The 10,499-nt window shown below is 56.7% G+C and overlaps 2 protein-coding genes across 5 annotated transcripts; one reads left to right on the top strand and one right to left on the bottom strand.

The window, feature by feature from the left end:
- Positions 1–1,210: 1,210 nt before the first annotated feature.
- Positions 1,211–6,394, top strand: TARBP2 (TARBP2 subunit of RISC loading complex; the record flags this gene model as incomplete). Of its 4 annotated transcripts, none has more annotated exons than XM_081248012.1 (9): positions 1,212–1,463; positions 2,016–2,180; positions 3,000–3,102; positions 3,695–3,790; positions 4,349–4,421; positions 4,641–4,758; positions 5,045–5,172; positions 5,603–5,804; positions 5,961–6,394. In XM_081248012.1, the coding sequence occupies exons 2-9, from the start codon at positions 2,021–2,023 to the stop codon at positions 6,116–6,118; spliced, it is 1,038 nt and encodes a 345-aa protein (XP_081104138.1). In that variant the 5' UTR covers positions 1,212–1,463; positions 2,016–2,020. The 4 variants fall into 4 exon arrangements, with proteins under 4 accessions (XP_081104140.1, XP_081104138.1, XP_081104137.1 ...); XM_081248011.1 differs by having other exon boundaries at positions 1,214–1,463; positions 2,011–2,180; XM_081248014.1 differs by lacking the exons at positions 5,603–5,804; positions 5,961–6,394 and having other exon boundaries at positions 1,211–1,463; positions 2,011–2,180; positions 5,049–5,176.
- Positions 6,395–6,673: 279 nt separating this feature from the next.
- On the bottom strand, positions 6,674–10,375 carry NPFF (neuropeptide FF-amide peptide precursor). The gene is made up of 3 exons (XM_081249404.1): positions 7,281–10,375; positions 6,931–7,052; positions 6,674–6,820 (listed from the first exon to the last, which is right to left on the bottom strand). Exons 1-3 carry the CDS (start codon positions 7,377–7,379, stop codon positions 6,727–6,729), a joined length of 315 nt encoding a protein of 104 aa, XP_081105530.1. The 5' UTR covers positions 7,380–10,375; the 3' UTR covers positions 6,674–6,726.
- Positions 10,376–10,499: the final 124 nt, after the last annotated feature.

The raw sequence follows: 10,499 nt of genomic DNA, 5'->3' as shown, positions 1-10,499 counted from the left end.
CTCAGCTCAATGCCCCGTCCCCCTCCAGTGTTCCTGGATGACCCCTTGTTATTATTCCAAGATTCCTCCGGACCGCCACCCCCGCACAGAGAAGCCCATCTCTTCCCTGATCCATTCCCAGAACACTCATTAGAGTCAGACATTTTTCGTGATCTCTTTCTCTCCAAGGTCACAAGATTTTCCCTACATCTTTCAGGCCAGTGGCTGTGAGACCTTGGCGAAGAGGGAATGGAGCTCTGGGACCCAAAAATACGCGTTCTGCTCCGCACACAGATTAGTCGATTAGTCTTAAGAGGCCAGAATCCTCTCTTGCTCTCTCTTTAGCTGAGAGACCCAAGACCCACGGCAAAGGGAATGAGACCACTATGTGCCTTAGTCCTACTAATCCTGTTGTACCACTATAGCCTGATTCTCAGGCACCAGAGGGGGGTCTCCTGGCGTAGGGGAACCAGCTACAGAAAGGTGTAGGGCCATTCTAAAAAGGCTTTGGAAAAGCGGAAACCGACAGGCTGCAGGGCAGAATTAAGGGGAAGGGAGGTGAAGGACAACCTAGGAAAAAGAAGCAGGTTCTGTGAGACGAAGGCCCGAGAGCCAGGGGCTCAGGCCAAAGGCTGAGCGAGAACTGAGACTGAGATGGGCGAGGATTTACAACTGCCCCGGTGCCCTGAGGGGCAGAGGATAGTGCCCTCCCGCGTCCAGGCAGGGCCCACCCTCCCAGAGTGCAGAGTCAGGAACCGACAGCAGCCTTGCACCTGGGCCAATCACAACCTTTTCTCAGAAAGAGGCGGGGTCAAGGGGGTTGACTCTTCCCTTGTCCCCGCCCCTCTAGGTGAAGTAACCAGTCGCAATCCTCCTAGAGCAAGCGAGCGCTGTCGGGAATAACCAATTACGCCGCGAAACTTTTCGTGCACGTTTGACCCTGCCCCTCCAGCTGCGACAAAGATGGCGCGCAAGCTCCTGGGTTCTGTAGTTTTCAAGGGACCCGAAGGCCCCCAGTCTCGAGTTCGCCCTTACCGCCCCGCCCCTAGACGCTTCCACTCTGCTAGTACGCATGCCCAGAGCCCCAGCCCTGAGGCTAGGAGACGCGGAAGGAAGGAGGCGGGGCGATATTAAAAACAAAAAACAAAAAACCACCCTCAGCTCGGGAAGCGACAGTGGATGAGTCCGCTCCTCCCAGAAGGCGGTGCTGCCTGCCTGGGCGAACCACGCGGAGGGTTGTGGGGCGGATAGCTCCCCTCCTGATGGAGACTCTTAGAGTCGGGTGGGCGGGGGACTCCATATCCCAGCATGCTCCGCGGCAGGCCCGACCGGCCGCGACTCGGGGCTTGGCCCCGGCCCTAGCTCGTCGGCGGTGTATTGGGGCGCGTGGAGGCTGCAGTCACGGTGGCGCCCGCGGAGACGGAGGAGGGAATGAGTGAAGAGGAGCAGGGCTCCGGCACTACCTCGGGCTGCGGGCTGCCCAGGTGAGCCGCCTAGTACCGACCCCTGCAGGGCGCATAACTTGGCACGGTGCGGAGGGAGTAGCGTCGCGGCCCCAGCATGCACCTGGCCTGAGGGTTGTTCCCGGCAAGCACTGGGGTAGTGGGCCGTGGTTCCCGGCATGCACCCCGGCAGTGGCCACAGCCTCCAGCTTTAGCTAGTACGGGGTTGGCCCGGTTCCCAGACTGCACTGGGGCGTTGGGCTTTATGCCCCCGACATTCAGTGCATTTGGTGGGTACTGGGGTCCTGGCCTGCACTGTGTCAGGGGACATGCACTTCCAAACTGCACTGGGGTACAGGATCCCTCGCCTTAACTAAGACAAGGAACAGTGCTTTCCCCGCTTGCCCTGGGGCAGTGGACCCTGCTTTCTCAGCCTGCACCTCTACTCCACACTGAACCCAGCCGGTGGCTGCCTAAGGTCCCCTGGACCCTATGTCCCCCATAGTGTGCCTGGGTCTGATATGGCAGTGCTTGGCCAGGTGGGTGCAGAGAGGGGAGGTGTGATGAGGGTCTGTGCCCCTCCCCCCAGTATAGAGCAAATGCTGGCAGCCAACCCGGGCAAGACCCCGATCAGCCTTCTGCAGGAGTATGGGACCAGAATAGGGAAGACGCCCGTGTACGACCTTCTCAAAGCCGAGGGCCAAGCCCACCAGCCTAATTTCACCTTCCGGGTCACCGTTGGCGACACCAGCTGCACTGGTGAGGAAGGCTTGGGCAGCCTGGCTGGGGTGTGCATTCACAGGGCCCCATTGGCTTTACTGCCTGGAGTCTATTCACAGTCCTTTTCTCCAAGACCAGTGAGGGAAGGAGAGATTTCAGGGGAAAAATCGCTGACTGGATTAGGAGAACAGGTGTGTGAGGAGGTGGGTAGGGCTCGGGAGAATTAGAGGAGCAAGCCGCGCTGCCACAGTGGTCCGGCAGATGGTTGTCATCCTGGAGGAAGAAGTAAGAGGAGATACATCGAAATCTCAGTGCAGCATTTGGGGGAGTGGGTGCCCGCTGTGCTGGACTCTGTTCCAGGTTGCTTAATCAAATTCACACTTACCTTAAACCATGGTCGAATCCAGTGATGTAGGTGGTAGTATCCTCATGTTGAATATGAGGAAACCGAGGCTCAGAGAGATTCAATGACTGGGGCAAGGTCACATGCCTCGTAGGTGGCAGAGCCAGGTTTTGACTCTAGAGCCTGCACTCTTTCTATTTTTCCAGCCAGCTCTATTTATTGAGAGGAAAGAAAGTGCTTCCCAGAGGAAAGTAAGGCAGAGAAAGAACCTCCAGACAAAGTGTCTGACCTCAGGAGGAGCTCTGCCCGGCATGGCTTGATTTGGGGAACTCGTGGAAAGATAAGGGCCCTTCATTCCAGCAGTTAGCGTTAACACTTCCAGTCTTGGGCAGGGGGAGGTTGGTGAGAGGGGGCTTGATTGACTCCTTCTGGCTGTGAGGAGAGAGGCTGTGGGATGCTGGTTTCTCTTCTGTCCTTCCAGTGACCTCCAGTATCGCCCACACCCCCTCTCTCAGGTCAGGGCCCCAGCAAGAAGGCAGCCAAGCACAAGGCAGCCGAGGTGGCCCTCAAACACCTCAAAGGGGGGAGCATGCTGGAGCCGGCCCTGGAGGACAGCAGGTGAGGGAGGAACAGCCAAGGCATCCTAGAGGCTCTGTCAGGAACCCAGGCCCCTGCACCAGCCCCTCTAACCCGCAGGCTTGGCCTCGTGACACTGAACCACGCTGACTTGACCTCTTCCTGAGAGCTTCCTCTGGAACCCGAGCAGGATGCTTCCAGGGCTCCTGCTATGAAGGATTCTGGGGGGCAATGGCCAGCCCCAGTGAGGGGTTATGGCTGTGGTTTGGGGCCCAGGTTGGGGCCTGGGGAGGGGGAGGGGTGGAGGCTGAGGCTGGAGGGAGCTGTTCCCCAACATACTTCCCCTCTCCGGCAAGATGGCATTCCCTCTTCCACACTCAGGTTGGTGTTTGTTGTTCCCATGGTTCTTGGGTAGGAAGAGACCCTCCTCCCACTTGAAGTCTTTTTGATCAAGTGTTTGGCAGCAAAAGATCTCAGGAGGAACTGGTGGTTGAGCTTCCCTGAGTTTTTGTCTCTAGTGGGAAGAGATTTTCTTAGGGGATGGGCAGGTCAGGAGGACCTGGGTCCCACACCCTTTATTCCCCACCCCCACCCCACGTGGGTGTGAATCAAAGGCCCCCTTCCCCTCGGGAAGTTCTTTTTCTCCCCTAGACTCTTCACTGCCTGAGGACGTGCCGGTTTTTACAGCTGCAGCGGCTGCTACTCCTGTTCCATCTGCTGTCCCAACCAGGTATCTTGTGTTTCCTGACTGCCTGAGGGGGGCGGGAAGGGGTCCTGGCTCCTGGCCCCTAGCCCTTGGACCTAGGCTGGTCAGGCATGAGGAAGTCTGAGTGTAAACAGAGGATGGAATAGTTGGGGACCAGAGTTTGAAGAATTTGCACCAGCTGATAAGCTCTTGAGATGGGAGGTAATTTACAATTTTTCAGTAGCCACATGGTTGATGTTAAAGGTCTTGCAGGCCCCATTTTCTTCTGAGTTGGCCACGTGACGGCCTGTGTTTGAGTCCCATCAGGTGCTTCTGGGGACTGGATATACACCCCTCTCCACTGTCCTGGCGAGGTGATGGTCAAGTGTTCCAGAAAATCGAAATGGGCCTGGGAGCTGGAGGAGACCTTGCTAGGGTGGGAGGGGCAAGAGAGCGGGCTTGACGTGTGGAGAGACAGCTGCCTGCCTGGCGGGGAGTAGGGAGGTGGCAGTGGGGGAAACCAGAGCAGGGCTTAGGACTCATGGGCAGCCGCCGAAGGAGCCAGCCCCCCTCAGCTTTGGCCCTGGGCCCTTTTCCCTTTAGGAGCCCCCCCATGGAGGTGCAGCCCCCTGTCTCCCCTCAGCAGTCTGAGTGCAACCCCGTTGGTGCTTTGCAGGTGTGTCCCCATCCTCATTTCCCATGCATGCCTGTCTTCCCTTGTACCAGGGGTCATGGGGGAAGCTGATGTGGGGCTGTCACCTTGTTCTGAGGGCTTCTCCCAGCCCTCCTTTATTCCTTCTTTCACTCCGAGTCTGAGGCTTCCAGGGTGGGAGGGGGAGAGGATGTGAGGACTCTTTTCTCACTGTTTTGTGCACCCTTGTTTCTCCCTTCCAAGGAGCTGGTGGTGCAGAAAGGCTGGCGGCTGCCTGAGTACACAGTGACCCAGGAGTCTGGGCCAGCCCACCGCAAAGAGTTTACCATGACCTGCCGGGTGGAGCGTTTCATTGAGATTGGTAACTGGGCGGAGGGGAGTTCCTGTAGCTACTGTCCGTCCCCCAGCACCCCAGTCGCAGCCCCAGGCAGCTCCCAGCCTCTCTCTGCTTTCCTGGCGGAGACCCCCAGCTTGGCTCCTCCTCCTACCTTTTTCCTTGCACCCTGTCCTGCCCTCCTCTTTTGGCCGGCTAGGTTCTCGGATGCATGGCAGGTCCTGAGCTCCTCTTTTCAACTGACATCCCCTGAGTGGGTGGAAGCACTGGGTCTATTGGGAACCATAATCCAGCAACCCTCTCCCCCTTGCAGGCAGTGGCACTTCCAAAAAGCTGGCAAAGCGTAATGCAGCGGCCAAAATGCTGCTTCGAGTGCACACGGTGCCTCTGGACGCCCGGGAGGGGAATGAGGCTGAGCCTGATGACGACCACTTTTCCATTGTGAGTGCCTTGTGGGCCAGGCCCCACGCTCCATCCTCCATGCCAGGGCAGGGCGCTGGGGACTCAGGTCTGTGACTTGGAAGTGAGCCTCTCTGGGTCCCAGGGCTGCTTCTGCCCTTTTTCCTACCAGACCCAGGGTTTCTTGGGCCCCCTCTCAGCCTCAGCTGTAGGCCTGCATGGTGAGTGCGTTGGGGGAGGGAGCTGGCCCAGGGCAGGGGCCCTGTAGGTTTCTGTTACTGGAATGAGGGAGGCTGCCTGGCCATCCGGTCCACGGTCTAATAGTTAGAGGTGGCCACACAGGGATTGACTGGGGAAGGCAATGGGAGGAAGCGTTCTTTGGGCTTTTCTCTCCTTGGACATGTGATGTCTGTTAAATGCTTGGGTCTCAGAGTCCCTGGCTGCATCCTTCTTCCTGTCCCCATCTTGTCAGGGTGTGGGCTCCCGTCTAGATGGACTTCGGAACCGGGGCCCAGGCTGCACCTGGGACTCTCTGCGAAATTCGGTGGGAGAGAAGATCCTGTCCCTCCGCAGCTGTTCCGCGGGCTCCTTGGGCGCTCTGGGCCCTGCTTGCTGCAGTGTCCTCAGTGAGCTCTCTGAGGAGCAGGCCTTCCATGTCAGCTACCTGGATATTGGTATGGCTACTGGGGGGCCGGGGGATGGTGGGACTGGACCAGAGCAAGTATGGATGGGAGTAAGGGTTCGGGAGGGCATGGCGATGACATGGACACCCCCTTCCCGGTGCTGCCTTCCTGCCTAGCACTGCCTCCCTCTTCTCTCTTGGTCTGCAGAGGAGTTGAGCCTCAGTGGGCTCTGCCAGTGCCTGGTGGAGCTGTCCACACAGCCGGCCACCGTGTGTCACGGCTCTGCAACTACCAGGGAGGCAGCCCGAGGCGAGGCTGCGCGCCGTGCCCTGCAGTACCTCAAGATCATGGCGGGCAGCAAATAAAGCCCCGGCTGGACTCGTGGACATTCGTCCTTTGCTCCCTGCTCTTCCTGCCCCCGGCCCATGCATCTGCCCAGCTCTGGTACCCCCTGGAGGTGCCACCTCTACCTCTGACACAGACTGCCTGCCTGCAGGCTGAGGAGGGCACAGGGCCAGGAACCAGGGGCCTCAGCTGGCCCAGGTTCTGTCCTCACGTAACTGGTAATGACGAAGGGGAATGACATCGGGGGCTCTCCAGTAAGAGCCTCAAATAAACGTGCTGCTTTTTGGATTCTTAAACCCTGCTCTGTTTCCCTGAGTAGTCGGTGGCAGAGGTTAGCACCAGGTCACTTCCCCTGGGGTGCCTCCCCACTTTGCTCCCCACAGGTCCCTGTGTTTGCCTTTCTGGTGGCAGGAGGTTGGGTGCACTGACCTCTGGGAACTCCATCGCCTGTCCCTGGAGAGCTTGGTTTGGCAGAGATGGGGGCTGTGGTTCTTGGGACTCCCTCCTGGCCCTCTGTCTCATACAGACAGACACGCACACTGATGCAGAAGCCAGACAGCTTTATTTGGGGGGGACACATGGCACTTTTGGGTGTGGGCCTTGCACGCAAACATCAAAGGATGGCATGTCACTTCTTCCCAAAGCGCCGAGGGGCAGTCAGGCTCCAGAATGGGGAGCTCAGCCCTTCGTTGCTCCAGGAGCCCCGGGTGTTTCTGCCAGACCTTAGGAGAGATCCATCCTCAGCTGTAGGCCCTTCCAGTGCCCCCCCGCCCCGCCTTCCCCGCTCTTCTCACTCTGGCCCTTGCCTTGCCCGTGTCCCTCTTAGACTCACCTCTGGGGCTGAAACAGGAAGGCTGGACTCCGGCTGGGTCTCTGCATGGCCTGGAGCAGGGAGCGCAAGAGTGCCCCGGGGGTCTGGGCATCCTCCGGTGGGCGGGCTCCACTGTCTTCCTCCTGTGGTACAGGGGCATCCGGGAAGGAAGATGGGCTATGGCCTTGGGCATTTAGGTCACGAGGGGAAGGGAGTGGCTCCCGGGGGCAAGTTGTAGGAGGCTAAGAAGTCATTTTCTCAAATGTGAGGACCCAGTGACCCTGGCAGCCAGAGAGTATTTGAACCTGGAGTACAATTCTCAAGCTGAGGTACAGGAAAATGGTGACAAGGCGGCGGGCATGCTGACTTACCGTGAAGCTCTGGTCTCCTTCATCCCGGCCCCCTGGTCCTTCAGCGCGGCCCCAGTCTGTTACTAACAGCAGCAGCACTGCTGCCCGTCTGGAGTCCATGCTGCCATCTGCCTTCCTTTGGCCACACCCGCCTCTTAATACCTGCTGTCCCCCTGTTCCTCACCCCCGACAGCAGCCTGAGGGGGAATCTAGAGCAGGCAGTGGAAATGCACGGCTCCATTAAGAGCTGTCTGGGACCCCCCCCGCCCCCGCTTTCCTCTGGCCCCCGTGGGACTTCCTGCTCTCAGCCTCCGGCCCCAGCCCCTAAGCCTGGAGTTATAGACTTTATTAGATGCATAAATCCTGTCTCCAGAGCTCAAGAAGCATCATTAATTGCAGATGCTTTGTCAGAGCCAGGCCCTGGGGGACCTTCAAGAACTCCCAATCCCTCAACAGGTTGGAGAGCAACAACTGATCACCTCCTCTTTCCTAACTTGTAGAATAAAAGCACAGAGACAGTCCTGTCCGGCTAGGCATTATGTCCTGGGAAGGAAGGAGGGAGGAGCCAGGGTCAGAGTCAGCCAGGATGACCCAGTCTGGTGAGTGGAGAGGCTGCAGGTAGGACCACGCAGCCCGTTCACGGCCATGTGTACGTGCCTGCTGGAGGGTCACGGATGGAATCACTGCTCTGAGACTTGCCTGTGGATAGAAAAGTGAGATGCAGGAGACTAAAAGGTTTCAGAGCCCCAGAGCGTGGAGAGTGCTTCCGATGTCTGTAGACAGGCGCCCCCCCCTTCACTCGCGCTGTCCAGGGCCCGCCGCACCTGAGCCTGGGGAGCAGCGCCCTGCAGCTGAAGCACTGCTGCCACCCAGTGGTCACAGCTCTGCATCGCCAGGCCCGGCCGTTTCCTCTTTCTGGAACAGAGTGTTGAAGGGTAGGGTGGCTGGAGGTCCTAAGGCCCTGACCCCACCGAGTCCCAGAAAGGTGGGGGCAGGATACTGGGGTGCCCACCTCCCTCTAGTCACTCCAGCCTCTGCCTGGCTCTGGCTCTGACCTACTGGGGCAGGTGCCTAGAATGCCCCCTTAGGAAAAATCAGTCAGTGCCTCTCAGGAAGCGTTCCTTCAAAGTCATCTGGTACAGTTTCCCTTCTGATCCTAGAGTCCCTTCCTCAGCAGTCCCACCGGTGTGGTTCCTGATGCTGGAGAGGTGCTATGACATAAAGGGCCTGTGAATCAGACTTGGGCAAGATGCTTAGCTCTCTGTAAGAAGTTTCTTCACCTAAAACATGGCAACGTTAAAAGGAACCACTTCCTACGGTGAGCATTATTTGAGATACTTTTTGTAACCCATGCAGCACAGGACCTGGCATACAGCAGGCTTCCTCACGACGTTAGCTGTGATTATCCTGGGTCCTGGGGAACTTGCCATCTCCTCAGACAGTCCAGACAGAATCATCCTTGCAAGGAGCTGGCTTTCATGCCCCTGTGGCCCCCACCAGGGGTCCTGGTTTCCCTCACTCTCAGAGAACACCTCTCATCGTTCATGTTACAAGCCTTTCCCATGTTTGAGGACAGGTTTCATTCTTCCTTCCTTCTTTCTTTCGTCTTTCTTTGTTCAAGGGGAAGCATTCCCCCTTCTTTAAAGCGAGGCATCTAGAAACCAACTTACACTTAGGATAGGTAGATTAGATCAGGTTTTGATACTCACTTCTATCAGTGCAGCCTAAGCTAGGGTGAACCTTTTTGTAAGCTTTGTCTCACCACTGGTCCCAAGCACAGGACCTGACATTCATCATCATTACATCTTGTAGTTTCACCACTTCTTAAATAGGAGCATCAAGTCCATGAGGAGATGGTTCTTCTGTGGGAAATGGATCCTGCGCCATATCGAGGTCCTTGTCCATTCTTATCTGACCAAGTTCAGAGGAACACGGTGTGAGGGTAGGTGGGGCGCTGCAGAGCGGTTCCAGGGTCAGAGCCGTTTTAATCCAGCTCTTGTACTTCGCTGTGTGCCTTGGGCAAGTGTCTCAAGTTAAACCTCGGGGCATCATCAGTATCATGCGGAAACTGCTCCTGTTATCAAGAGGTTTTGTGAACAGTAAATAACTTGATGAATGCAAAGCATCTAGCACTCCACCTAGGACATGGCAGGCACACAATAAATGTTTACGCTCTGTTATTTCTCTGATCGCCAGTTACAAGTGGATCTGAGCTGAGGCTGCATTCAGAAAGGGGCTGGTCTAGCTGCTTCCTGTGTCCTGGATGGAGGTGATGGGTCTCTCCTTTGGCTAGAAGTTGGAATGGGTTAATTCTTTTAACTTGGGAAACTGTCCTCCCTTCAGTCTCATCCCCACCTCCCAAACCTCTCAATCTTGGTTTCGGTATTTGGCTTTCAGCAACTTCCTTTTCTGTTCTCTGGACTCCCACGTGCTCCTGACCACAGTGAAGACCACCACTGCCTTTCCCACTCCCCAGAGGAGACTGGAGCTCCCTGTCTGTGTCAGTTATACCAAACACCAGCCACAAACAGCATGTAAATCTCCTCTCTCCTATTGGAAACCCCTCAGAGGTACCTGGCTATCTCCTGGTCAAGTTCTTTAGCCTGGTCACCCACCTCACTTGTGGTATCAAGGAATACACAGGTGCAAGAAATTAGTAGTGACTGCCCCACACCTCCCCACAGTTCCTGAGCACTACCTGTTTTTCTTGTAAACTATCTTGCCTATTTCTAAGTAAACTCCACCTCTCATTTCCAGACTCCCCTCCTCCCCACACACATGGAACTCATAGAATCACAGAGCACTTCTCCTTCTGTCTGTGTCTAAGTGCACTCCCCAGGAAGGCTGGAAACTTCTTGAGGGTAGGGCTTATTATTTTTTAATTGTGGGGGTGGGGGACATAACACTGAAAGGTTAAGAGGCCACTTGCCTTCCACCACCCTCCGAGCCCCATCCACGCAAAGCACACAAATTCTCTAGTGAGGGCTCCCATGATGCCAAGGGCCCTTGTCCCTAAGGGCAGTGCACAGATCTGAGCCTTCTGTTGTGTTACGTAATTTATACAAACCACCCACCTCCCCTAGGCTGTGTCTTCCCCTGCAGAAAGAGGAGGGATAAGAATGCCAGCTGTTTCTGTCCTAAGAAATGGGAGAGTGAAGATCGCAGACATGAAAGCCCAATGAATTCCCAGAAAGAATGGACAATGGGACTTGTAGGTCAGAGTACTGAAACGTCAGACAG

This window comes from Mesoplodon bidens (genome assembly GCF_964165515.1).
Source record: "Mesoplodon bidens genome assembly, chromosome: 11".
Lineage (NCBI taxonomy): Eukaryota > Metazoa > Chordata > Mammalia > Artiodactyla > Ziphiidae > Mesoplodon > Mesoplodon bidens.
This window is presented reverse-complemented; position numbering and strand designations above follow the sequence as displayed.